At 35.7% G+C, this 25,867-nt stretch overlaps 5 protein-coding genes across 11 annotated transcripts; 4 read left to right on the top strand and 1 right to left on the bottom strand.

The window, feature by feature from the left end:
- Window positions 1-3,072: 3,072 nt before the first annotated feature.
- On the bottom strand, window positions 3,073-7,921 carry WEE1 (WEE1-like kinase). 2 transcript variants are annotated; one of them, XM_021425130.2, is made up of 10 exons: window positions 7,389-7,921; window positions 7,212-7,272; window positions 7,036-7,102; window positions 5,815-6,081; window positions 5,584-5,672; window positions 5,376-5,485; window positions 5,240-5,280; window positions 4,955-5,103; window positions 4,191-4,538; window positions 3,073-3,498 (listed from the first exon to the last, which is right to left on the bottom strand). In XM_021425130.2, the coding sequence occupies exons 1-10, from the start codon at window positions 7,631-7,633 to the stop codon at window positions 3,403-3,405; spliced, it is 1,473 nt and encodes a 490-aa protein (XP_021280805.1). In that variant the 5' UTR covers window positions 7,634-7,921; the 3' UTR covers window positions 3,073-3,402. The 2 variants fall into 2 exon arrangements, with proteins under 2 accessions (XP_021280805.1, XP_021280806.1); XM_021425131.2 differs by having other exon boundaries at window positions 5,605-5,672; window positions 7,389-7,920.
- Window positions 7,922-8,067: 146 nt separating this feature from the next.
- On the top strand, window positions 8,068-11,597 carry LOC110414464 (kinetochore protein). Of its 5 annotated transcripts, none has more exons than XM_021425662.1 (13): window positions 8,069-8,158; window positions 8,247-8,277; window positions 8,352-8,419; window positions 8,500-8,539; window positions 8,662-8,819; window positions 8,987-9,173; window positions 9,631-9,956; window positions 10,044-10,172; window positions 10,257-10,390; window positions 10,485-10,582; window positions 10,731-10,822; window positions 10,911-11,041; window positions 11,254-11,597. In XM_021425662.1, the coding sequence occupies exons 1-13, from the start codon at window positions 8,135-8,137 to the stop codon at window positions 11,345-11,347; spliced, it is 1,512 nt and encodes a 503-aa protein (XP_021281337.1). In that variant the 5' UTR covers window positions 8,069-8,134; the 3' UTR covers window positions 11,348-11,597. The 5 variants fall into 5 exon arrangements, 4 of the variants coding, with proteins under 4 accessions (XP_021281337.1, XP_021281336.1, XP_021281339.1 ...); XM_021425661.1 differs by having other exon boundaries at window positions 8,984-9,173; XM_021425664.1 differs by having other exon boundaries at window positions 8,981-9,131.
- Window positions 11,598-11,719: 122 nt separating this feature from the next.
- On the top strand, window positions 11,720-13,233 carry LOC110414465 (protein SRC2 homolog). Its single transcript, XM_021425669.1, is given in 2 exon segments — window positions 11,720-12,212; window positions 12,214-13,233. Coding segments are annotated over 2 exon segments (840 nt in total). The 5' UTR covers window positions 11,720-12,170; the 3' UTR covers window positions 13,012-13,233.
- Window positions 13,234-16,882: 3,649 nt separating this feature from the next.
- Window positions 16,883-20,186, top strand: LOC110414370 (autophagy-related protein 18a). 2 transcript variants are annotated; one of them, XM_021425510.2, is made up of 4 exons: window positions 16,883-17,885; window positions 18,482-18,680; window positions 19,306-19,432; window positions 19,604-20,186. In XM_021425510.2, exons 1-4 carry the CDS (start codon window positions 16,980-16,982, stop codon window positions 19,614-19,616), a joined length of 1,245 nt encoding a protein of 414 aa, XP_021281185.1. In that variant the 5' UTR covers window positions 16,883-16,979; the 3' UTR covers window positions 19,617-20,186. The 2 variants fall into 2 exon arrangements, with proteins under 2 accessions (XP_021281185.1, XP_089639356.1); XM_089783230.1 differs by having other exon boundaries at window positions 19,306-20,186.
- A 1,455-nt stretch (window positions 20,187-21,641) lies between these two features.
- On the top strand, window positions 21,642-23,109 carry ATGSTF13 (Glutathione S-transferase family protein). The gene is made up of 3 exons (XM_021425307.2): window positions 21,642-21,977; window positions 22,084-22,132; window positions 22,495-23,109. The coding sequence occupies exons 1-3, from the start codon at window positions 21,831-21,833 to the stop codon at window positions 22,956-22,958; spliced, it is 660 nt and encodes a 219-aa protein (XP_021280982.2). The 5' UTR covers window positions 21,642-21,830; the 3' UTR covers window positions 22,959-23,109.
- The last annotated feature ends 2,758 nt before the right edge of the window (window positions 23,110-25,867 follow it).

Raw genomic sequence — 25,867 nt, 5'->3', positions numbered from 1 at the left:
TTTAGACAAATTGAGATCAGCATACTAGCATGGCTAAAACACGAATACTTGGAGTCAAAAGAAAATTCTGTATACATACGTGTAAGTTTTGATTGGCATCGAAAACTTCAGAGTCATATAAATACAAAGGATAGATCGTTGGGGATTTTTAATTTTAGCTTTATTTGATTCTAGTTTATCTCACGAACGGCTGTAAAGATGATGCTCACACTCGCCTTATTCTCACCAAACCAAGTGAACAACCAGGCTTGCCACACTTTTTTCCATCTCTATATATCTTGTCGTTTCTCTTCGTCAACTAGCTTCATTTGCTTTCTCATCTCTTAACTAACCCACAGTCTAATTCTGGATTCTTTGGACCCGTCTTCTCATTACAAACTAGAATCTTCTTGGATCATATCTCTCTTATTTATTTATTATATGTTAGTAGGTTCTTGGATTATTTTCCAACAAACTCTCTGCTAATTAATCCCATAATCTTTTTCTAGCTCCTAAGAGAAGGTATCAAAGCCGTTAGCTGTGCTTGTTAGAACTAAGAGTAATTAATTAATCTCGGTCGACATTGTGATTGTGTGTTGCAAATTTACTGCAGCAAAGATGCGGGGGAAAGCAAAGATTATTCCAACATGAAACTAGAAAGAGATAAATGGCATCTGCGTGTATTTTGTTTGGCAACGAAAATTATCAAGTCATGTTAGTACAAGGGATACGATGCTTGGAATCCAATAATTTCTGTCCACTTTGGATTATGTATAATTGAATTTTCTGCTAAACCGCTATGAGATGAGAAAATAATCAAATGTAAAGATAAAATATTTGTCATCATTTCCACTTATATCATTTAAATTTTTGATAATAAATACAATCGCTCTCAATTTTTTTGACACTATTTTGATGTTGTCATTTTGAAAAGTGACATGCACTGTGCGTATCTTCAGCAATAAAAAATAAAAAATAAGAAAACAGCTCCAAAATATCACTTTTTAAGATGATTTTTCATTAACATACAATAATTTGTAATTTTTTTATTACAAGTTAGTGACTGCTAAGTTCGTTAAACATATATAGTACTTTATCTTAAAAGAGAGATGAGAATAATGGACTTTCCTTAAAGGAAAACAGAATATCAGGCAAGAAAAAGAAACAAATGAGAATATGTGGCAAGATTTGATCATGTCCATCTTCAATCCTAGTGTTGTTTTTGATAAGATTGGAAATTATGATTGTGATCAGATTTCATGCTAGCTATTGTCCATGATGCCATAATTTTTCTTTATTGGAGAATATTCTATGGTGAGTAAACAAGAATACCATGGAAATATATGCTGCAAGATTTGGAGACCAATTTTATCCATCACCAAAATTCTTCAAAGAAGCAAAGCAAAGCAAAGCATTCAGATTAAAGAACTCAATCCCTTTCTTTAAATTAATCAGTAATTCCTTTCTTTAGTTTTTCATTTTCCATCCCTTGTATCAAACCAATGGAAGCACAAAAACATATTTCCTGTCTTTCCTTGTTCTTCACCCTTCCCCTTCCTCCCTACCAAGCACATAACAAACACTATCCTACCGCAATTCACAAGGTTCAAAAACACCCCAATCAAATAAAGCATAAACCAGAAAACTTCTAGGATTTGTTGTCTAAGCATAAACCAGACAGAAAGGCAGGCAATAAGCCAACCACCCATAACCAAAACCACAATAAACTGTAATTGTGTAGTTGCAGTAATTCCCAAGCACTCCACTACGTTGGCCGCACAGTCTAATTCTCCATAAGCATTTACTCAAAAGTCTAGAGGAAATCAAATGAAGCTTTTACAGCAATTATGTGATTTGATATCTGCTCAAACTATTTAGAAAGTCCTGTACTATAATATTTTCTTCACTTTAATCTGTTTATTCAAATTTTTATTAATTTATTTCATATATTTATCATTTTGTATAATTGAATTCTTATAAGTAATTCGATTTAAATTAACCATTAACTATGCTAACGTCACATTGACATGGCAGTAACATGTCAAATAAAAAGATTTCATAAAAAATAATTATTCTTAAGAATCAAATTACATAGAAAAGTAGAGTATATGAATTAAATTAAACAAAATTCCATAATACATAAAATTCGTAAATACTTTTATATTTTTTGTTTCACATTACATGAGAATGTTAGCACTCCTTATAAGTTAAAATGGTGTATAAAATCTACGAAAGTCTTGAAAAATTGTAATTAAATATAATTCTTGCTTGTAATATTAAACCCCACCATTTTTTTATTTTGTTGACCCATTTATGTAATTTCAAAAAATTATATTATGAAATGACATCATTGCACTAACTTTTCATTTCTATCAAGAAACAACAAGTACAAACCAATTACACTGCACTGCTTCATTCCTAAGAATTAACACAAAAAATGTAACATCTAGTTTAATTTCTTAATTACAAAAAATAAACTTTAGCTAAAAGGAAAAATTGTAAGATCCATTTATCTATCTCAAAACCTTTCACTCGCTCCGGCAGAATAACGGGGGCCAAAAGAACAACCACACAACAAATTATCAGACCTTCCAAATGCCTTTTTGAGTTGAAACTGGTGCATCATCTTACAAACTTCGATTTACTTCATTACTTCTTTTATGCAGTTTCCTATGATAATAACAACAAATTCAATTTTTTAATGGTAAAAAAATAAAACAGTAGCATTATCAACACAATGCAATTTATTGCTAGCGTTATAAAAGAATACATATAAATTATAAAATTTTTCTCGTTAACTTGTAAAATGTTTTGCATTTAAATTTCATTTTCAAATTTTCAAACAAGTGTAAATCCTTGAGATGTTTTCTAAATAAATTTTTAGGGGATTCCTACTTTCTAGTTCAAAATATTATTTTCTTCATACGCATCTATGCTTTAATTTTGTAACACAATGTCAACCGACTTTAATTAACTAATCTAGTTCTAACAGGCTAGCTACGTTGTCTTTGCTATTATGGAAAACTGTAACGACACTATTTTGAAGAGAAAGTTTGGTGCGAAAATATCAACGAAGGAAGGAACCATGGCATTTCTTTCGCTTGCCTTTGTAACATTACAAAATTTGCACCATTACAGTGAGAAACTTAATTTGGTGCATAAAACTACAGCAGTAGCCCTACTTTGTGGCCAAAACAAAACACTAGAGTAGGAGCTCCCTTTAGTCATAATAATACAACAAATCTTGAGCGTGGCTTTTTTGCAACTTTACAAAATGTGCACCAGTATAGGGAGAAAATTTGGTGCATAAATTAATAGTTTTGGTTTGTCATTGCCACTCCAGTGCCCTCAACTCAAACATTTCCAGCCGATTGCAAGCAGCCACACATGAAGCATTCCATACTCCCAGAGCAATAAATTTGCTCAGGCTTTTGCATTATTTAAAATCTTGTCAAATATCGGATTTTCTATTAATTCCTTAGCAGAAGGCCGTCGAACTGGATCCTGGTCCACCATTACCTGATGACATTACAAGACTATCAGATGAAACCAACAGAGCTCTAGCTACCCTATCTCTGTGAGAGACTATAATCAATCTAGTCAACATGGTCCAGCTAAGGATGAATCAAAAGAGATAAACTGTTGTTTCAGCAATTTAGTTTATCCTGTATATGGTTTCAAATGTGTATGTAACATATGTGATCGGATTACAATTGTAAAGCTAATCTTAAATCCTATATCCTTACATACATTCTAATCTGATGAATAAACTAGATATACTTCCCTCCATTAACTTTATTATACTATCAGAAAATCAGAGCATTTTTTTCCAACATGCTCTTCCTCATTATTGAAAACCAATCAAAAGAATGGCCTAATACTGAATGCCAGCCGTAGGCCATGCTCCACATGAATTGTTTTCAAAGATTTACTCAAAAATTTGCAGCATTATGTTTCAGTTTGAATCAAAACAAAAGTTAGTTTTAGTGCAAAGTTAAAAACTAGAAACGGAAGAATTTAAACAGAACATCTTCATCAGAAAGCATTTTTGCCTTGCATTTTTTAAATTTATGACCACTGGCATATCAGAAGGAAAATGAGGGCAAAAGATCCTCACAGATGCTTTAAATGCATCCAGAAAAAGCAGAAATATCTACTTACATTTAAAGAAAGGTTTGAGCACAATTTAGAAAGAACAGAATGTATCATACCTTGAGTAAATTTTGAAATTGTAAGGAATGCCCAGGAAGCAGTGGCAGCTTTCCTTCCCTAAGAAACTGATGTCCTGATTCTGGCAAAGGTGAACCCCTGATGAGCTCATAAATAGTAACTCCCAAAGAGAAGATATCAACCTTGTCAAGGTGATCATAGTTCTCATTTAGGATTTCTTGAGACATGTAACGTGCATCACCCTCTTCAATTGGCAAGCTCTTATTTAGGAGAGTTGCACATCCAAAATCACCAAGTTTATAAACACCATTCTTGACATATATGTTCTCAGGTTTTACATCCAAATGAGCTATTCCTCTTTCATGCATACACTCCAAAGCCTTTGCAATCTGCACAATTTTTGACATCAGAGATGGAATATAATGAGAGGAACAAAAAACTTACTAACTTTGAAGGTCCTAGATGCACATGCATTCAAAATCACAAATTGCTAAGTATAAGGGGAAATAACGAAAGAGGGTAAGTGGAAACTATTGTTTGGTCCAAGTATTAGCACCAGTTACAAAGGTTTAGAGGTGCTGGTCCTTGTAGAAACTGAAGATTAGATTTATTCTCTTAACAACCAAGAAGTATGAGAAACAACACTATAAAATTCTCATCATTTTCACTGATACTTATGTGATGTTACTTCATAAACGGGTAATCCAAACCAAACAAGCTAATAAAGTGGAATGACAGTGTTTCATTTTACAAAACATTATCCTCCGCCCCCTCCCCCCCACCCCCCACCCCGGTCAATGCTAACCTGAAGCAAGGCTCTCAGTACTTCTCCTTCTGTGAACAACTGGGAAGATGTATTTCTGGACAAGCTGCAATCACAAAGCTCCATTTGAATGTAGAGTTGCTCATTTTCAAACCAAGAAGAGTAATATCCAACAATGTTTTCATGAGACCCTGCAAAGGCAGCAACGTAGAACCATTAGAAAGATTGCTTTAGTGTCAAAGATTGAAATAAAGTTACAAATAAATTTTCTCCTAAATTACAAAAAAGAAAAACAAAAAGAAAAAGAAAGTAAACACAAATGTATACCTAATGCTCCCAAAGCTTGAACTTCCATTAAGGCTTTCCTCCTGCAAAATGATAACATTATTTTATAGCTACATTTTCTTAACAATTAGCAAAAGAATGAATATATATATATATATATATATATATTGAAAACTACCTCTCAGTATCTTGGTGCAACGGCCGTGTAGTATGTTTGACAGCATACAAGCAACCATCAATTCTCTTTAAAACTTTGAAAACACGACTGAAGTTCCCAGTACCTATTTGCTGCAAAGCAAGGCAAAAAGAAAGAGATTATACAAGAACCAGAAGGTTAGATTTTTAATATTGAATTGGAACTGATGATTCAAACTAAGTTTGGATACCCAATGAATATAGATAGACACCTCAATCTCATGAAAATCTGTGTGATAGCGTGAAAGACCATCTCCACCAATAATTGCAGGGAAAAAACCTGCAAGGATATGTTATTTAGTCCGTTTAGGTAAAGAAATTTAGAATGCGAAGAGTACTAACCTTTCTCCAAATGGGTAGGGAAAATGGAAATGGAAGTTTTAACAATATCATAAATGTAATGTTTCTTTGAAAACTAGTACCTGCACACTTTGATCTTTGATTTCCCAAAGGATCCATGTCCATTTCTGAAGCATCCTTTAGATATGGGTTTTTAATGCAGGGAGGTGGCATAACCCGACACCTTAGAGCAACGGCAGATTGGGAAACATAATTTTTAGTCTTCTGTACTCCAGGAATGACTGTTTTCTCTAGGTTGACTTCATCCACATCAAAGTTGTCTTTGGCAAGTTCCACTATTTGTTGAGAGCCAGAAAACGTAGGACTGAGGGGATTTACCTGGATACCATCTGAGAAAACCATGGACATTCAATGGCAAAAGGATTGACAAAAAACACTCGTGCACTTACATTTTACACACACACACACTTACATATATACATATACATACATATACACACACATATAAATATATATACACATATATACATATATATACATACACATATATAAATATATATATAAATATATATGCATATATGTATGCATGTATGTATAAACATATAAAGAGGAAATGTTTATGTCTAAAATTTGTGACATGAACTTAATACTATGTGCTAAGAGATCAATGAGCAATGATAAACAGTAGAACTTTCAAGAACTGCAAAATGTTTAGAAAAAGGAGGGGACACTAAAATAATTATCCCAAATGTTCCCTTCATAATGAATTCCACACAAAAAAAATGAGTAATTTCTATTAGCAATATCCTGAATCATGTTTGGACTAGCAACAAAGTTTCCCATCTCCATTGAACTTCAGGCCAGAAATAAGACAACATTTCTAATTTTCACCAAGCTATATCTTCATACAGAAGATTGTAGTTTGGGTCATTAAACATGTCCAGTGTCCTTAATCCAGGATGGATCCAATTTAAAGCAGATGCTCTTTGTCCAGGTTTTAATTTCCACAACGAATGTGCAAAATTTGTATCATGAGAGAAATTAGAACTAATTAGCTTCCTAATACAAGTACAGAATCCCTCACCATTGACAATTTACCCCCAACTTTACATGAATTAATTGTCCTAAATCCTAACAACCTTGGACATCACAGTTTATTTGTACTAATCACTTTTAACTAATGAAAATCTAAATTAAACATCTCTTTGGAATGCAGCTCCATGCTACTACTTTTTGAAAGTAAACTAGAAACACAAAGGTAAAGCATAAATATTAAGATCATAACTTTTCAACAAACAGAATCCGTCTAATACTCTAGGTCTCACCAATTACTTGTGTCTTACCTTGTCTCGGTCTCTTGCTTTTGACAGTATGCAGCTTCTCCGGCGACTTAGGGCAAGGAATATTGTCCTGTGGAATTGATTAATTAAAGAGGCAATTAGAAAAAAAATGCTATTTCAAAAGCCAAAGTAGAAAAAATTACCAGATTCTACATCATTGACAAACTATTAACAATTACATTGTTGCAATCAAAGCCGTTCATCAAGTTCTGATTATCAGGGGTGATATAATCAGGAGTGCTGCATCCATCATCCAAAATGTGAAGAAACAAAAAATCAAATAAATAAATATACAAACATATAAACGCGCACGCAAAGAGAGAGAGAGAGAGAGAGAGAGAGGAGAGGAGATTGACCAGAAGAAGTCTTGACTGAGAATGAAATCTTTGTCGTCGGCGGCGTCGAGGTCGAGAGCCGAAGCGGAAGTGGAAGGGTCATCGGGTTCTGAATCTAGAAGGTTCCTGGCGAAGAGAGAGGATGAGTTGGCGGCAGATGGTTGGTGCTGGTGGAGCTGAACCTGCAAGAGCCTCCCTAATGTCCCTTTCATTTTTCCACTCTCTCTGCTCCTATTACTTCCCCGCTTCACCACTTTCCTCTTCATCAACCAACCCAAACACGCCTCAATTTCTCTCTCTATACTCTGCGCTCGTGTAGGTATATAAAATGGATTTCCGTATCATTTTTTCTATTTTTTTTCCCATTACCTTTTGGTCGGGGAGAAAAGATGGAGAAAAAGATTTCAAATTGCGCGGGCAATTGCATTATTGGTTGGCGGAATCGAGAGTAATGGGGACTATTGTAAGATCATCAAATCTTTGAATCTGAACCGTACATAAGAGATCTGACTGATTGGATTCATTTATTAGAAATTTTGACATCAATGGATTTCCTTCAAGGGAATAGTACTATAAGGGGCGGTTGCGTTGCGCACTACGTAAGCTTTCCTCCTTTTGGTGGGAAATCCAGCACTAAGGCCATCAAAGTAATTTTACTGTTAACTTTGGGCCTCTAACCCAAAACCCTTATTTCAGGGAGAAAAAACACAGCACCTTTATCCAAAAAAAGTTTCTAAACTGCACTGGACGGAGCTCCGGTCCCACAAATGTGGCGGCGAAACAGATTTCAGGTAAACCTGAAAAACTGCCTCGTCTTTTTTTTTTATGGTTTTTAATTCTTTTCCTGTCAACGGTTGTTCACTACTGGTTTGCTTTTAGGAAAATTCGGATTCTGATCAGAGCATTTCCGGTAATTGTTATCAATATTTTTTTTCTCTATATATTGAGGATCAATAGATTGGTTTGTGATCCATTATTCGGCAGACGAGGAGGATTTCATCGATGATTTTCGAGAAAATTGTGTTTCCTTAGGAAAAGAGAAAGAGAAAGAGGTCATTGCTCTACTTACTACTTTATGTAAGTGTTGAATTTTTTATTTTTTGATTTTGATTCTATTTTTGTGCATCAACAGGAAGGATTACAGCTTCAATCAAGACTGGAAACACTTAAAGGTATCTACTTTCCTGCTAATTTCGTTCTTCTTTGTGGTCTATTTTAAATTTGAGTTGTAGTAATTCTTTTTGTTGAACAGTTTGGTGTATTAATTACATTTTTTTTTTAAATTCTGTATTAGAAAAATGTGATAACAACCGGTCGTATAATCAGGAACTTTCGAGCTGTTATCTTGAAGAGGATGTTGAAGTGCCTGACTCCCCCGATGAGGGTGACTGCTTCTTCTCAAGGAAGAGAGTTACACGCGTTTCCAATGAGGAACTTATCTCTGATGGCGAGGTAATCAGTAAAGTTTTACATAATTAACTTTTTCTTGTGGATTAACTAGCTTTCTAACGATGTTATTTGCTTGCTTTACCTCATAACCATTGAAGGTAGGCATTACGCTTCTTTTCTTGTACTTGTTGCAAGTTATTATAGTTTAGGTTTGTTTTGGACAGGAGAAGGTTATGCGCTCAAAATTTTCCACTGCTTCTGGTGCTAAAAGATCTGATAATAGCTATGGAATTGGGGGCCAAGATGGGGGAAATGTGTGGTCTATTGTAACTAAAGAAGCTGAGTCACTGATCCATTGGGACAAAAATGTTTCAGGTTTTTTGTCTCCTGCTATTTGCTCCAAAGCAGATAAATCTTGTAAAGGCCTTCTTTCTTGCTCCAAGGGTTACTTTCTGCTAGTGCATTATGTTACCAGACTCGTGTGCCTTCCAACATAATTTTGCCATTTGCATTGTCCTTCAGTCAGCTCATGTTTCCATTTAAAGGGGAAAAGGACAAGGAATGAAAGAAGAAAGAGAATATGTTGAGATATCTTAGGCCTTATGATATTTCTATGACTATTTTAATTAGGAATATTCAGTTATATCCAAGTAGTAACATAGGTTGATTTACATATAGATATGCTTTTACACCAAAAAGTGCATGGTAATAGCTAGACCTGTCGCTAACTGAATATCATTGAGGGAGCTAATTGTGCCACGAGTGCAATTTCTAAACTCTTTCACATAACCAAGTTGTTATGGGGCTATATCTGGCCTTTGAGAAATGTTCCTTTTTTCAGTCTAATATGGCAACCTGGTTTTGTGCTTTGCAGGTGCCAAAAGCAAAATGAGGCCTAGATTTTCTTTCGGCTCCCAACCACATAAAGGAATTTCATTCCCTGCTCTTTCAGGTAATGATAATGATGTGTCAACTAAGGCTGATGAAGTGCCTGGAAAATTGAAGGCCAGTGATCATGGATCTGTAGATCATTCAACACCTGAGCTTGTTGAAGATATCCATGGAAAAGAGGAAAAGCAGTTAGAGATTATTCCTCCTGATGTAGAAGTTTCCGGTTATGGATTTATTGAGCATTCAATGGCTGAGCTTTTAGATGAGCTTCAGGATGATACCGGTCTGCTAAGAGGGAATTCTAAAATGGTATTCCTTTTTTGTTCTCATTGTTTTTGAGCCATAAGCTTTTGTCTTTCTGCTGTTGCTGCTTGTTCTTAATCATGTATTTCGCAGCGTTGCAGAGCTAGAGGAAAAAAGATACAAGCTGCTCTCAAAAGAAGTATATGTTCACTGGGTGATAGAAGCATAGAAAGTGAAGACCTCCATGAGCCGTTCAGTGGTGGATCATCAAGCAATGACCAGGTATTTACATGCCTATGGAAGCTTGTTCATAGCTTTTTCTTGAAATTATGAAGGGAAGTTTCTTGCGTTGACATGCTTAAGCAGGATGATTACCAAAATCTAGAACTTGCTATTCCTGAGATGAAGAAGCCAACTATTTCAGATAAGTTTCAGGAAGCCTTAGGTGCCACCTCCTTGAGTGATGAAGGGGCCTTTTTTGCTAGACCCAGAGCGTTCAGGTAAATAATCTGGCTAGAACTATCCTATTATGTGCATTGTAGATGTTGGAAAAGTGAATTATATGTGAGTTTTTGATCCTCCCAAAATTTGCAGCACTGGACTATTTGGGAAGTTGCAGCAGGTCATGCAGAGTGAAAAGGAGACAGATACACTTTTTCTGAAGAAATTGCAGGATGGAGCTAGCCTAAAAAGTAAAGCCGTGTAATTGTTCACCTTTCCCCTTTAGCACATTTGAAGCAAATTTGATTCACAAAGACTTTCAGATTAGCAACTATCCAAAAATAGGTTGTGTATTTGTTTTACACTTACCGTCCCTGTCTTTGTTCTATTTTTCCTCAGATGAACCAAGCTGCATCACTGTGAAAATTGTGTCAAGATATTTGGATGCAAAGCTGACGATCTGTCATTGCTCTTTTGTCAAGATCATAGAGGTTTTGAAATCTGAAAGAAGTTTAAGTTGCTCGACTTCCCACTATCAGAACCAAAATTGAAACTGAAGTTATATGTCTGTTTCTGCAGGGTTTTTGGCAGCCAGAGAGCCCCAAAATATTGGAAAATGAAGGACTAAAAGGAACTGTTATTTTCAATCAACGAATATGCAGCAATGTTGACCTTGAAATTGGAAATTTGATTTGCATTCACCCCCCATGGTATGCAGACTGAACTTTAAACCTTATGACAAGGTTAATTCTCAGATGAAATTGGTGTTTTGTATAATTAATATTAAAGATATGCATGCCTTGGCTTTATTTTTTTCCATAAATCTGATCCCAGCAGATCTGTGCCACTTTTTAATTGCCTTAATCAATATAAGCAATAAATAATTGTAAAGACCTGAGAAAAATTATTTATTTTATGACAGGAAGGAAGTTGATATCATGGGTCAAGGTGAGAACATTATTTTATCTACATATTTCTCCGAAATAGCTAGTTTGGGCTTGTCCGGGGGGAAATGAATGTTGACTTCATTCTTTGGCGTCTTGGACAAGGCCACATGATCGCTAGAAATGATCAAAGAGCCATGTAAAAAGTCCTGTTTCATCTGAATATTGATTTGTTAATTTCATTAGGTTGTAACTTGTAACTTTCTTCTTTTTGTAACATGCACCAGGAAGTTCTGGTAGGACATTATAGAAATCATAGTGCTAAACGGAAGTTTCTTGTTAACTAATTTTAGTTCCTAAAATCAAATTCTCATTTTCCCTACATTTTTCTTTCTGGCATCGTGTACCTTTTGACTCCTTTTAGATTAGACAGTATAGTAGGACGTGTGTGTGTGCGTTTTACAGGGTTTAGTATCCCATATTACGAGTCCATGTATAGCTCAAGCAATAAAAATCTTTTGTTTGACATGTAGTACATTAAATCTTTAAAGCAGTGCCAATTATAATTAGCAACCAGCTTTGTTTATGGTCAATTTTGTCATTGCAAGCTGATAATATGTTATGTGCTTTTTTTCAAACGCTAGCTACTGGTTTCCCTCTTTGTTGCTTCTGGAGCAATGCTCATGGCCTGGACTCTCGAAGCTGTCTGACTTATTCAGACGTTGACTTTTATTGGGATAACAACTTCCACCGGGATTTCCTCTATCAAGCCATGATCAGAAAACGAAGTTTCTCTTCATCTTCAAAGTCAATCTCCATACCTTCTATAAAATCTACTGGCTTCATCATCGCCTACATTGACATTCCCCGATCTCCACTGTCTCAATCTCCCCCTTTCTCAATTCCCAAATGGCCCCAAAACGATTAATTCTACCAGATAATTTTGGAAGGGGAAATGGAGCGAATGAGACCATTGGAAATAACCATAAACTCTGCAAAAAGGCCTCAAAAAGGTGAAGCACCTCTCCAAAATGGACGTGTATGTGGTCGTCAAAATTTCAGGAGACCCCAGCACTGAGCAGAAAACACCATTGCACAAGGACGGCGGCACCAGCCCCAAGTGGAACCATCCCATGCAGTTCACCATTAACGAAACCCTCGCTCAAACAAATTCTCTGGTCATCACCTTCAAGCTCATATGTTGCCCCACCTTTCGTGGTGACAAAGAGATTGGTGAAGCCCAAGTTTCGGTCAGGGAACTCCTTGACAATGCCGGTAACAGCAACTCTACTGAGTACGTTACGTACCCTGTTAAGAAACCTTGCGGCAAACCATTTCTAGCGATCATTTCTACATTGACATTCAGGTTTGGGGAGAAAACCCCAAGCGCAGTCACTGCATATCCTGTGGATGGAACAGCAGTGAATTATCCACCGTACCCTCAGCCACATAATGCAGCTGTGCCAGCTTACCTACCAGTCGGTTATCCGCCTGTAGGGTTTCAACAGCCGGTTCAGGAAGGATACAAGCCAGCGTCAGCACCACCTGCCGGGTATCCTCCTATGGGGCCTGCAGGATCATATCCTCCGCAACCGGCAGGGTATCCGCCGGTGGGGCCAGGATATGGATACCCGCCGGTTGTTCAGCCCGAGAGAAAGAATGAGAGTGGTGATGGATTAGCGTTGAGAGCTGCAGCATTGGTGGGAGGATTGCTTGGCGGGATTTTGCTAGGAGATATGGTGGCTGATGCAGCCGCTGATTGTGACCCATATGCGAATGCTGCTGATTACATATAAACTCTTTCTTTCTTTCTTGTTTTATTTTCCTTACTGTTGGGCTTTCAAGTGCACTTCAAATTCTCTGCCGACCTGTTTGACTGACTGCGACTGCTGTAATTTGGTTTGTTTGCTAAAGTGATGTTGCATTTAAATTGAGCAACAAAGTGTCGTAATCAAGGTGCTGGAAAGATTGATCTAAGAAAAGAGTGGATGAATCTTTATTCTTTTGCTGCTAGCCAAAGGAGCCAAGATAGATAACCTAACGTGTGCCAAACTTGTCGAACTGGCATTGTAATTTCCTTTTGACCGCTAAGCTGAATGTTGAAGGAGGAATTATAACTTGTCCATTAGTTTTGACAAACTATGCAAATCGTTTTTGGGTTCAAAACAGAAATTTATCATTTTAGCATGCAAGCTGCAAGCGGCTTGACTTGAACAATCAAATCAACGGACGACTAATCACTAAACTTGCAAATTTATTGTCAACTGCATCACATGTCTGATGTGTCTAAATAGTTGATTATATAATCGTTTTAAGTGTCTTATAGATAACTAAGTGAAGATCTTGAGGGACACCATCTATGTCCTAATGAACATTGACTCTCTCGTTCTTAATGCAAAATGGAACCGACAATTGCTAGTTACTATATGACCACTTGAGTTAAGATGAAAAATGGGCTGCCTAATATAGAGGTAAGAGAACACCAAAGCATCTTTTTTTCCTCTCAATCTGCATTTCCTTCGACTGGAAGTGAGCTCCCTAACCTAACTAAGTCTTATCCATAAATAGGTTACGTGGAACAAATGGTCGGGGAGCTCCAAAGTCAACTGAACATTCAGTTATGTCCAAAGTAATACTTCAGCTGAAATGGAACGCCGGGGAAGTTAGTCCTATTATTATTTGCCTGATTGATTTGAGGCAATTCATAAAAATTGAAATCCTACAAATTTAATGATTAAAAAAGGATAAGATCATACAATGTAATGTCACAATTATACACAAATGGTGAATACCAGCTTCCAACGTCTTTATATCTCTGTCTTTCAAGTATCAGCATTCATCCGTTTGCCACCTCAACCCCCACCTGCTCTGTCTGGACCTCTCTGCTGGTAGGGTGGTGACAGACGGACAGCGGTGAGTTGTCCACTGGAGAGTATTTTACATTGGCCCCGCTGTTTACTTAGGAATAAAGTCTTTCTGTCAGAATGCCGATTTAATGAGCGAATATGCGGCTTTGGTTTTGTACTGAGTCTCTTCATTTATCATTTATTGCAAGTGTTATCTCCTGCTTCCATTTCGACCCTTTTTCACACAGTTAATTACCCCGCTGGGCCGGCATTTGAGTGTCCAGCCATGTGCCATTTGCCACGAGTCCTGCTTGCAACTTCTTCATTTATGACGGTAATCATCATAAAATAGACACCGTTTATACCTGATAGCCTAACTTGTTGTATATTTAATGCTGCATTTATTAGTGCATATACTAGTTTTTTAAATAAAAGAATCTTAGAAATTTTAGGTGGATTAATTTTCTAGAGTTAAATATTTTTATATAAATTAAAAAAATAATAATTTCACTGCTCTCATCATTTAACCTTTTTCACATGATACCATTATGTTTTTTTTTTCTCTCAATTAGAACTATATAAATATTTTTTCATAATTAACATATTGTGAATAATTTATATTCCCACTTAAGCTTATGTCATTAATTTCACCCAATAAAAATATCAAAAGCTCTCAATTCGAAGTTAACTTTTTTGTTTACCTTGAAAGATATTTTTATAATTTCATTACATAAATTAACAGTCTAACTCTTTGTAGGAACAAAAATTTTCCATATAATACCAATTAGAAATAAAATGCACATAGTGTTAATTGAAAATATTATGTGAAAAAAATTAATAAATGGATTTTACACTAACAAGGAAAAAAAAAACTCCCCCACGATATAGAATTTTGGTAGGAATGTAACAAATAATAAATGTTTGAATTTTTTATATTGTTTATCTTATCCTGTTTTTAGTCAGATCTAAAACTAGTATAATTTTTTATTTTTTGATAAATGATACCTAACTTATTTATAATCTATAAGTATCTATTTATATTTATGCATATATATAAAAAGCAGGAATCTTGGTAAAAATTCTTAACGATGAAGAGATATATATATTTACTTGTTGTATTTCTAAATTATCATATTAAATATTTTTATTATAAATATTAATTAAATCTCTTCAATTCTTAAATAAAAATTCTAATTGCATCCAATAAGTATCATTAAAAATATCTTTTTATTATAAATATTAATAAGATTTATTCAATTTGTAAATAATAATTCTATTTGTATTAAATGAATTTATTAAAAAAGTATTTTAATTAATTCTAATAATAATTGAATAATTTATAAATTAATTTTACAAAATTTTAATTATATATTTATACTTCAAATTTAGATTTTGAAAATATTTAAATTATATATAATCATTAAATAAGAATAAATAAAAAATTCACCTTTGATGTAATGACAACAAATACTAATAATATAAATAAGTATTTGATTTATAAACTTTATATTAATTAATAATTACTATTAGTTTATAGTCATAGGCAGACCTATCCAAGTTGAATTTCCAATTTCAAATTCAGAAATCCTATTTTGTGAGGTTTGCATGCCCTAATAAACTACAAAGTAGAGGCTCTTCTTCTTTTTGGACATCCATTTGTAAATTATTCGAGACATTTAAAAAAAAATATTTGATAGAGAATAGGGAATGCACTCATAACTTGATCTTGGATGGAGACATGGGTAGGAGACCACTCTCTTGTCGAAGTCGCGAGGAATTTAAATGGCTGTGGATTTTGTTGAGATTAGGTATTTAAATATTTGAAATAGCTATTTCAAATACCTAATTAGTATGTTGTTCAACAAAATGGCTGATTTTTTAACCGTGGTTTTTGCCTAATTTGGGGAAAATTGATGTGATTGGTACCGACATTAGATGAAATATCTTTTTGGGATTACTTGTTGGTTTTCATAGAAATAGAGAAATATTTTCACTTTTGAAAATGTAGATTTCCCTATTGATGGGAAAATGGCAATTATATATAGAATGGCTTTGGCATTGCAAACCAGTGAGGCAGTAAGCATTGTGAATGAGGGAGGTCCAACATAATCCCAAGAAGAAATCTTAGCTGGTTTGGAAGCTCCTTCTTTTGGCTGGGTTGCATTAAACTCTGATGGTGCTTATCAACAGTAATAATGTTCAACTTACAAAGCCAAACTCTAAGGAGTATACATATGCATGGGAGCTTTGTTTTCAAAAGATCGACTTCAGATTGATAGCAAACTTCTTTTCCAAGCACTCTCCTCACAAAACTGTTCATCCATGCGCAAATTCATGCTTGATTTAATTCATTCGAAATTGGATTGAAAAATATTAAGAGGTTTAGATTCATTTTGTGTTTTGAAAAAGAAATATAATAGTAAATTGTTTGATCAATAAAAGCTTCTCTATTATTGAAAATTTCATAGCCTATCCCACTATCGCATAGAAGGATAAAAGTTTATTATTTAATGATGTAATTGGAGTTTCTTTTCCTAGATTGATGAGGCAATAAAGATTTATTCTTATGAAAAAAAAGAAATCCTAATTAGAGGTAAACTTGAATAGGAGGTTTTTGGGCTTCGTTTTAGAAGTGTATAAGCTAAAGCCCATCCCAAAAGCCACGGAGACCGCAGTTTCGGCCTCACTGTTGAAGGCAGTTGGCGTCGGGTCGAGGCAAAACTCTCTACCGCTCTTGTCGGTACGTGTCCTCCAATTAACGAATTGATCCACTCCAACACAACTATTGTCTACTTATTGTGTTTCCACAAACGATCATAGCTTCCTTCCTCCCTTCCCCAACAGGACACATCGTAATTTGCTCTTTTGGGAAACAGTTAAATCTCATTTCTTCTCACCCTCCGCTTCCTCTTTTCTTGATGGTTTTAACCTTTTGCGGCCCCTCGAACACTTCCGAATTCCTTCTAGATCCCTCCATGGCCACCCTCTCAGCTTATCCCAGCGCTAACCCTAACCCTAATTTTCTTTCCTCAACTGATCAAACCAACCAGGAGTCTCTCCCTCAGGTGCAGCATCACGCTTCTCCTGATGGGGACCCGAACCCGACTCCCACTCCCAACTCTAATCCTAATTTTCACACCCCACTTTCGACTCCACCCGAGGCGATTTCTCCAGCCGCGCCGCAGCCTTCTCTCCTCCACCTCTCCTTTAACCAGGACCACGGCTGCTTTGCCGCAGGCATCGACCAGGGCTTCCGGATCTATAATTGCGATCCTTTCCGCGAGATCTTTCGCCGAGATTTCGATCGTGGCGGCGGCGGCGGCATCGGCGTTGTCGAGATGCTTTTTCGGTGCAATATTTTGGCACTCGTTGGCGGTGGACCCAGCCCGCAATACCCGCCTAAGAAGGTTATGATCTGGGACGACCACCAGAGCCGATGCATCGGCGAGCTTTCTTTTCGTTCCGAAGTAAGATCGGTTCGGCTTCGGAGAGACCGAATCGTTGTCGTTTTGGAACAGAAAATATTCGTATACAATTTTGCGGATTTGAAAGTGCTGCACCAGATTGAGACCATCGCGAATCCGAAGGGACTTTGCGCGGTATCCCAGGGGGCCGGGTCCTTGGTTTTGGTTTGTCCTGGACTGCAAAAGGGCCAGGTTAGGGTGGAGCATTACGCCTCGAAGAGGACTAAGTTTATTATGGCTCATGATTCGAGAATTGCGTGCTTTGCACTTACGCAGGATGGGCAGTTGCTCGCTACTGCGAGCACTAAAGGGACGCTGGTTCGCATTTTTAATACGGTTGACGGTACCTTGCTGCAAGAGGTATGTCATTTAATACTAATATCCGCTATTTCGTTATTTCCTTTTTGTTCATTGCTTAATTGAATTAGGTAAATTGAGTGTAATTTCGATGCCTTAAGTGGAAACCCCTAGCACCGATAGTAATTTTGGAATTGTTTTGAAGTTTTTTTTTTCTTTTTAGTCAAATTAGTATAAAGACACAAAACTTGCAAGAAATTTCATTGGAATGTTTGTCCTATAATGCCGAACAATTCTATTTCCTTTGTGACTTTGTTAGCTTTGAGAAGGCTAATAATATATTCCTTCGATTTGCTTAAATATGTGACAAATTGGGAGCAAAACGAAGGTATTCATGTAAAATGAATGTGGATTGTAACCTTTTTCACCATTATGGTCTTTCCATGTTTTCTGTATTTACTATATTTCCTTTATCATCTGACGTGTTATGACTGTTTGGCTTTGTTCTTTTGCATTTTCTATATGCAGTGGATGGAAGATGTCCACCCTTTTCTTGAGGGGGTGTGGAGCATTGAAAACTATAAATAATTATATCTCACTAATGGAGATTCCACAAAATTTTCCGACTTTCTGAAAGTTTTCTTGTTCAATAAATGTAGGTAAGGAGGGGTGCAGATAGAGCTGAAATTTATAGTTTGGCCTTCTCTTCAAACGCCCAGTGGTTAGCAGTTTCAAGTGACAAGGGCACCGTCCATGTTTTCAGCCTTAAGATTAATGCTGCATCTCCAGGCTCTGACAGGTCACAAAGTGTATCAGACCCTGTTACATCACCCCATTCCTCTCTTTCTTTTATCAGAGGTAAAATGCCTTTTTAGCATGCTGATTTTTCTGTTGTTGATTTGAACAATGCAATGTTGTCTTCAGTCACTGGATCACTATGAAAGTTGATCTGATACTATATTTCATATCTTTTCCTAGCATTAGTGATGCTAATGTTTCAGACTCTCTAATGACGGAATATTACATTTTGTGCAACAAAATAGAATCTCTTAGGGAACAAGAAGATCCATGGTGATTGCCATTTACCTCTTCCTTTTTCTGATCTCTTGAGTATCTTGTCACCTATGGCATGAGAAACAAAATACAACTTTTAGTTGGATGATGAATGATGATCCAGTGGGGAATTTGCATTCTAATAGTATGTAACAAGTTTGTGTCTAATATAGCTACTAGAAATTTGGCATTTGAGACAATATCTTCAAAATTTGTGAGTGATTATGATGAGCATCTAAACTGGCTTTCTGCTAATTGGACAGTTATCCATGTACTTCAGCCACCAGAGAAACTAACACTTGAATAGAATGTGAGAACTAACAAGATCATGTCTAATATCTATTAGAAAGTAGGCATTTGAGATTTTTTTTTCTTTTAAATTTTGGGGAGTCAACTATGGTAATCATATTAACTATCTTTCTGCTTGCAGGAGTGTTACCCAAGTACTTCAGCTCAGAATGGTCAGTGGCTCAGTTCCGCCTGGTTGAAGGTTCTCAGTACATCGTTGCTTTTGGTCACCAAAAGGATACAGTGGTGATTCTTGGCATTGACGGAAGGTAAACGAAAGCAAATACTGATGGGGATACCAAAATTTGGCTGGAACAACCATCCATCAGTTTAAAACTTATCTGTTGTTTGATTAATTTGAATTTAATATACTGGTAAATCAACCAACTAACATCTAGGGGGACTTTGGAGGTATTTTGTGACTTTGAAAGCTTTTGCAGCATGCTTGGTTAATTACTCAGCAACCTTGACGTCGGGTTGTTGATCCACCCACTTTTCTAGAGTTTTCCGTTGTCAAAGCATTAATTGTGAGAGTTGCTTGAGTGTATTCTTAGGAAACTGTCTTGCAGCGACTAGGTCATAACGGTGATTCCTCTTGCTGGGTTCCATCACACCCCCCCCCTGCCCCCCTTCTTTTCTGACTTCTACACTTACATGAGCTTACTTGATTCTTTTTCTTTTTTATTTTGTCTTGTTAGCATCTACTTTTCCTTTTGTTTTTGTTTTTTTTTGAGGGAGAAACTTGATGGGATCAGTTCTTTGAAAAAGTGCAATTGATTATGAATGCAGCTTACCGATGCCAATTTGACCCAGTGAATGGTGGGAAATGACTCAGCTGGAATATTACAACTTCTGAAGCCAGAGCAGCTTTCTGAAGAGTTATTTATTTATATTTTCTATTTATTCGGCCATATATTGTATCTTCTAAGCTTCTACCTCCTTTTTTACCCTCCTTTTTTTTTTTACCATGATTCACCTAATGTATGTTGTAATTTGTAAATAATATAAGTATAGATTTGTAAAGTTTGTAACTGCTTATTCCCCCCCCCCCCCCCCCCCCCAAAAAAAAAAAAAAAAATTCACCTGTTCATATTTTAATTCCCGTTTGTTTAGACCAGAGGCGGCATTACAATGCTGAAATCCTCAATACGTCTTGCTAACTGTCGCAAGTTATTGAATAGTTTCAAATTTTAATTCCATTGAAGCATAATTGCTGAAGTTTTTAAAGAAACTTTCAATACTGTTCTTCGATTAAAAATATATCTCCTCGTAGTAAAAATAAAATTCTTTATGGGAATGCTTTCTAGTCGAATTGATAAAGGGTTCTGTTAGTTTCAAAATATTTAATTGTTTAATTAGAAATATATAATGTAAAACTCTAATTATGTGAATGTTTAAATCTTAAATTATACTTGTATCACTCTCAGAACCCCTTTTTATTTTAATGTTATGGTCCAGTGGTTGGATTACCTGTGAATCCAAACAGAACTTAGCTAAAGCAAAATCATTGGTGGGTATGGACGAGGCTTCGACTTGTTTGACTATAGCAGTCTCAATTAAGAGCGGTTGATTCTCCTCGTTTAAAATGTCCAAACAATAATTTACCCAGAATTCTATGTCATTGGACCGCTTATATTATTTTTGCATTCAAAGCACTGAAAACTGTGGTTTGACCAGATCGTACGTGATTGTGTCATTAGCTAAATTAGTTTTCTAATCAAAATTTGGCTCACCCAGGCCCGAGCCAACTTTGTGATCATGTGAGAGGTTTGCCAATTAATCTTACAAAACCATTGGATTCTTTAACATGGGCAGGCTTTATTCTTTCTGATTGTCATTTGGAATATATACATACTTTTTACATTATTCTATATTTTTGGGTTGATTATGAGTTACTACTATGTCTATGTTGCCTCACTTTATGAATTCTTCCTTTTAATTCCTTTTTCCCTCGAAATCATTGAGCTCTCGAGAATCACCTCTTTGTTTTCACCTTTTCACTTTGATACCATTAGATTTACTTTATTATTACCTGAAAGAGAATTATCATTGAGTATGCTATTTAGACTAAAATTATGGCAATGTTAAAGTTTTAACACCTCTCAAATCATCTTAGGGTCTCAATCAAATCTTAATTAAATGATCGTATTTGACTAAGATCTTGAAGATTGGAATTTAATACACCCGAGGTGACTCAGTGTGTCCCCCAAAGTGCTCCAAAAATTGCAATGCTTCTCGATAGACATATCATTGTACCATTATGTAATCTAAAGAAATCTGCTCATCTAATCAATGCTTTGATTATAGAATATATATGGTATTTATTCCCTACAAAAATAAGAAAAGATTACAATTATTCAGACTATACGGCGAGAAATTATAAAGCATTAGTAACTACTCCGTGTTTTGTTATGATTTTCTTTAAAAAGAGGAGAAAAGTAAAGGAAAGCTGGTTCAGTTGCCATCTTGAGGCAAGGGGCGAGGCGATTAATATGGAAGATTGGGTCATCTCTTTCACATTTACTGCAGACTACTATATAATCACTGTTCCTCTCCCCTTCACTTTCGCAAACTTTTCGGCAGGTTTCTTGGCTTCTTTTATCACTCTTTCTTGCTATTGTTTTCTTCACAGTTTCTCTCTCACTTGAACTCTCAAATCTCATCGAAATGGCTCTCAAGTTGTATGGAGCTGCCATGTCCACGTGCACTTCGCGTGTCCTGACCTGCTTGCATGAGAAGGAAGCAGATTTTGAGTTTATCTCTGTCAATCTTTTCGCTGGTGAGCACAAGGAGCCTTCATTCCTCGCCAAAAACGTAAAATCCCGTACCCTGTCTTCTTTATGTTAGCTTCTCGCATTACCTTTTTCTTTTCTTCCCCTCCTTTTTTAAATAATAAGAATGGCTTCTCTTTGTAATGCAGCCCTTCGGTCAGATTCCGGTGCTAGAAGACGGTGATCTCACTCTTTTCGGTAGGCTGTCTCTCTAGATCTGTTCCCTTGATAGCGCTTTATGTGAACCCCACACTGTTCTTGGTCATTATCTCTAAACCTGGAGGATAGTGGAATCTTTGGCTTATTAACTGGTTAAATATAACTTTAGGAGGAGCTAAACAAACCATTTAGCTGGTCCAAAAATCAAAGAAATGAAACATCTATTACTTTGTAGAGGAGGTGGGAAAAGGATGTCAAAACACTTGATCACCGGTATAGGTTGACGCGGATCCTTTTGTAGTATGTTTTTGTGTCCGTTAACCTTTACAAAAAGAACAAAGAAAAGGTATAAAGAAATCTGTTTCTTCTGATCATTTTTGGTATGTCTATACATGTATCAGAGTCTCGAGCAATCTCAGCATATGTGGCTGAAAAGTTCAAGGAAAGTGGCTATGATCTGATTAGGTACCAAAACGTGAAAGAGGGTGCACAGGTCAAAGTGTGGATGGAGGTGGAATCCCAGCAATACCACCCTGCGATTTCTCCAATTGTCTTCCAGTTCTTCGTGGCACCTCTCCAGGGCAAATCCCCTGAACAAGCAATCATTGATGAAAACTTGGAGAAACTTGGCAAAGTGCTTGATATATACGAGGATACGCTGAGCCGCACCAAGTACCTTGCTGGAGATTTTTACAGCTTGGCCGATTTGTTCCACCTCTCTTACACTTACTATTTCATGAAAACTCCTTGGGCAAATCAGATAAATGACCGTCCACATGTTAAGGCTTGGTGGGAGGATATTGCTTCGAGGCCTGCTTTTCTCAAAGTGGCTTCAGCTATGAACTTCGGCGAGAAACAAAACTGATCAAAAGTATTACAGTTTTTATGAACTTAAAGAACTTTTGCCATCGTTTGGGTTTTGGTTTTTCACTTTTATCGTTATGGAATTAATAATTTGAAAGAGTAATGCTTGGTCTCAATCTCTCTGCCCCTGTTCTTCTGTGATTATTATAATATACAAGTGACAATATTCTGAAGATGCTGACTTCATTGACTGAATTAACTGCTTAAACAGAATCTTATCATCATGTATTGTTTGATTATGATACACATCGGAGATTGTGATTTAGTTTGCCGAGGTGATTCGGTGTTGTTATACACTAAACCCTTGATGCTATTATACAGTTTTGAAGCCACGTATCTTTGACTGTTAAATCTGAATTTCCTCATAAAATTTCACCAGCACATAATATTCCATAAAAGCTCTTCAAGCTTACTCAAGTTGTATGGAGTTCCCATTGTCCCACACTCATCGCGAATTAGTTGCTTTGTCTCCTTCAGAAAGGCCTAGACGAGTAGAATTTGTTCTCCTTCTAGCTAGCTAGTTGGTCTTCCCAGCTGTGAAAACCGGAAGCTTTCCCTCTCTTGCCAATATGAATGGAAAGGCCGTGCTTCGTCTCATACAGCTTTTCCATTTTCCAGCGTGTGCTTTCTCAGTTTTCTGTCTGCTTCCTTCCAATTGAACATAAGGCGGATATTTGGTCATATTGTGGTGGGTTTTCATCCCACATTTTACTCTTTCAACTTGAACTTGACCATCATCAATTGTTGCTACAAGTCTCTCTTTGCCATTTTCCATTGTCCGCCCCCTTTTTTTTTCATTCCTTAAATCGAAATCCTGTGAACGCTTGTTTTTCCATGAATTTTCTATGGAGAAATGTTCATGTCAGAAACCAAAACAATTAATCCAAGCACGTGGGCTGAAAATTTAAGTTCAAGGAAAAAAATTGTGATCTCATTAGGCACCAAAATCATAAAGAAGCTCAAGAATTGTTGGTCAAGACTCAAATGTGGTTGCAGATTGAACCCAACAGCATAACACTGCAACCTTCACCAAAGTTATTATGATATCATTGTTGGGTTTCAATCGTAATGTCAATCTTAACCTGAATTCTTAATTGCTCTAATTTAGTCTAACGTACGGTACGATTGCAATACAAAGTAAACGGTATCTGGTCAGCTAAATCAACTCACCCACCACCTTTTAAGTTTCTGGCAGGGCTGTTCGGGCATGATCTTGACTTTTGAGTTTGTTCCCGTGATCTTAGGCTGGAAAGCAGAAAAAAGAAACTGTGTCTTTCGATGAATATAAGCCTAAGCAACTAAATAACAAAGTCTTAAACTTACGTTTACATTCAAAAACATCAGCAGATAAAATAATACTACTACTAAAGTTAGAAATTTTACCAACTTTAAAATGTAAAACAGGTGAATACTTTTCCATTCCATCAGCCTCATCTCTCATACTCAAGATTGAACCCCATTTTAAACTAGTTATATGATTAAGGACAGTAAGACTCATGCTTGTATAAAGCCAGAAAGCTCACGATTCAAAACCAACTTGTAACGTATATTCTTTCAACAAAGTGGGGTGTGACTTTTGGCCAGCAATGAGAAAATTTTTTCAATGAAGGACTCTAGTTTCAAGGCATTGCGAAGAATTTCAAAACTTGTTAGGGATGGTTTGCTATTTTGGTATAAAGCTTGTTGGGATTTCAATGCGAAAGGGAACATGCTCAGGTTGCTGAATTGGTTGACCGAGTTAAATGTTTTAAGTAGAAGGATATTTCATTTGTCTAGTGGCAAATTTTTTTCATGGTATCTCGAGCCCACTCTACACGACATTTGATGTTGTTTGAATTTTATATGCATCATCAGTTTGGTAAGATTCTATCCTGAAATCCATCATTACATTTCCTCTGTTAACTTTTTAACAACAATAGAATATCTATCTCCCTATCTCTTCGCACTCTCTTAATTCGGTGCTTTGTTATATGGAGCTGCAACGTCCACATGCACAGCATGGGCGCTGGTTTGTTGTTGTTTTATTTTTTTACCCGTATTGAATAAATAATACATATTAAATAAATAATATATTAATAAATAAAGTGTCGATATTATAAAAAATTAATTTAAAATTTCACTAAATACTAAAATTAATATAATTTTGTTTTATCCAAACAATCAAAATCAAATAACTAAATAAATTATAAATTAATTAAATCTAATTATCAAGAATTTAAACTAAAAAATCAAAGCAGTAATAAAATTGGATAAAAATAAACTCAAACAAGCTTAACATTATAATATCCCTCACATTTCATCTAAGTATTACCTCTCTCTTAACTTATTCTAATGAGTTAAATTGCTAACTTAAAGTTTTCAATTATTTAGAAAGCTCTCTTGAAGCTCTTATAAAAATATCTATTTTAATTAAGATACTATATCTCTATGTGTATTGCAATTAAAACAAACTCATTAAATTCAAGCTTTAATAATGACTACATACACTATATAGGTATATCTCTATCTTATACACGAATCAATTTATTCATCCAAGTAAATAAATATGATCATATGTTATTTCAATTTTTAGCTTACTATAAATTCCTTTTCTTAAAACTTGTTTAGGTTTCTAAATCAATTTAATTGGTGATCAGTCAATTAAAAATATTAAGAACAAATTGAAATAAACAATTCAATTCCATTTATAATAAGAAACAAAGAAATTAAAAATTTACACTACATGTGAGTTCAATTGTAATCTTAGAGAAAAGAAATTAGCTACTCATAATTGTAATAATAATTAAAAATATATGAAGTTTAGCCATCAAGAGTTAAAAGAATTATAAAAGCCAAGAAAGGGGAAAAACAAATATTGATAGTTTTAATCTTTAATCTTCAGCCTTAACTTCGAACTTCTTAAATCTCTCT

This window comes from Theobroma umbraticum, unplaced genomic scaffold, assembly GCF_002168275.2.
Source record: "Theobroma umbraticum cultivar Fairchild unplaced genomic scaffold, ASM216827v3 scaffold_4.1, whole genome shotgun sequence".
In the NCBI taxonomy this organism is placed as follows: Eukaryota; Viridiplantae; Streptophyta; class Magnoliopsida; order Malvales; family Malvaceae; genus Theobroma; species Theobroma umbraticum.
Note: the sequence above shows the minus strand (reverse complement) of the source record. Positions and strands in the feature narration are given on the sequence as shown.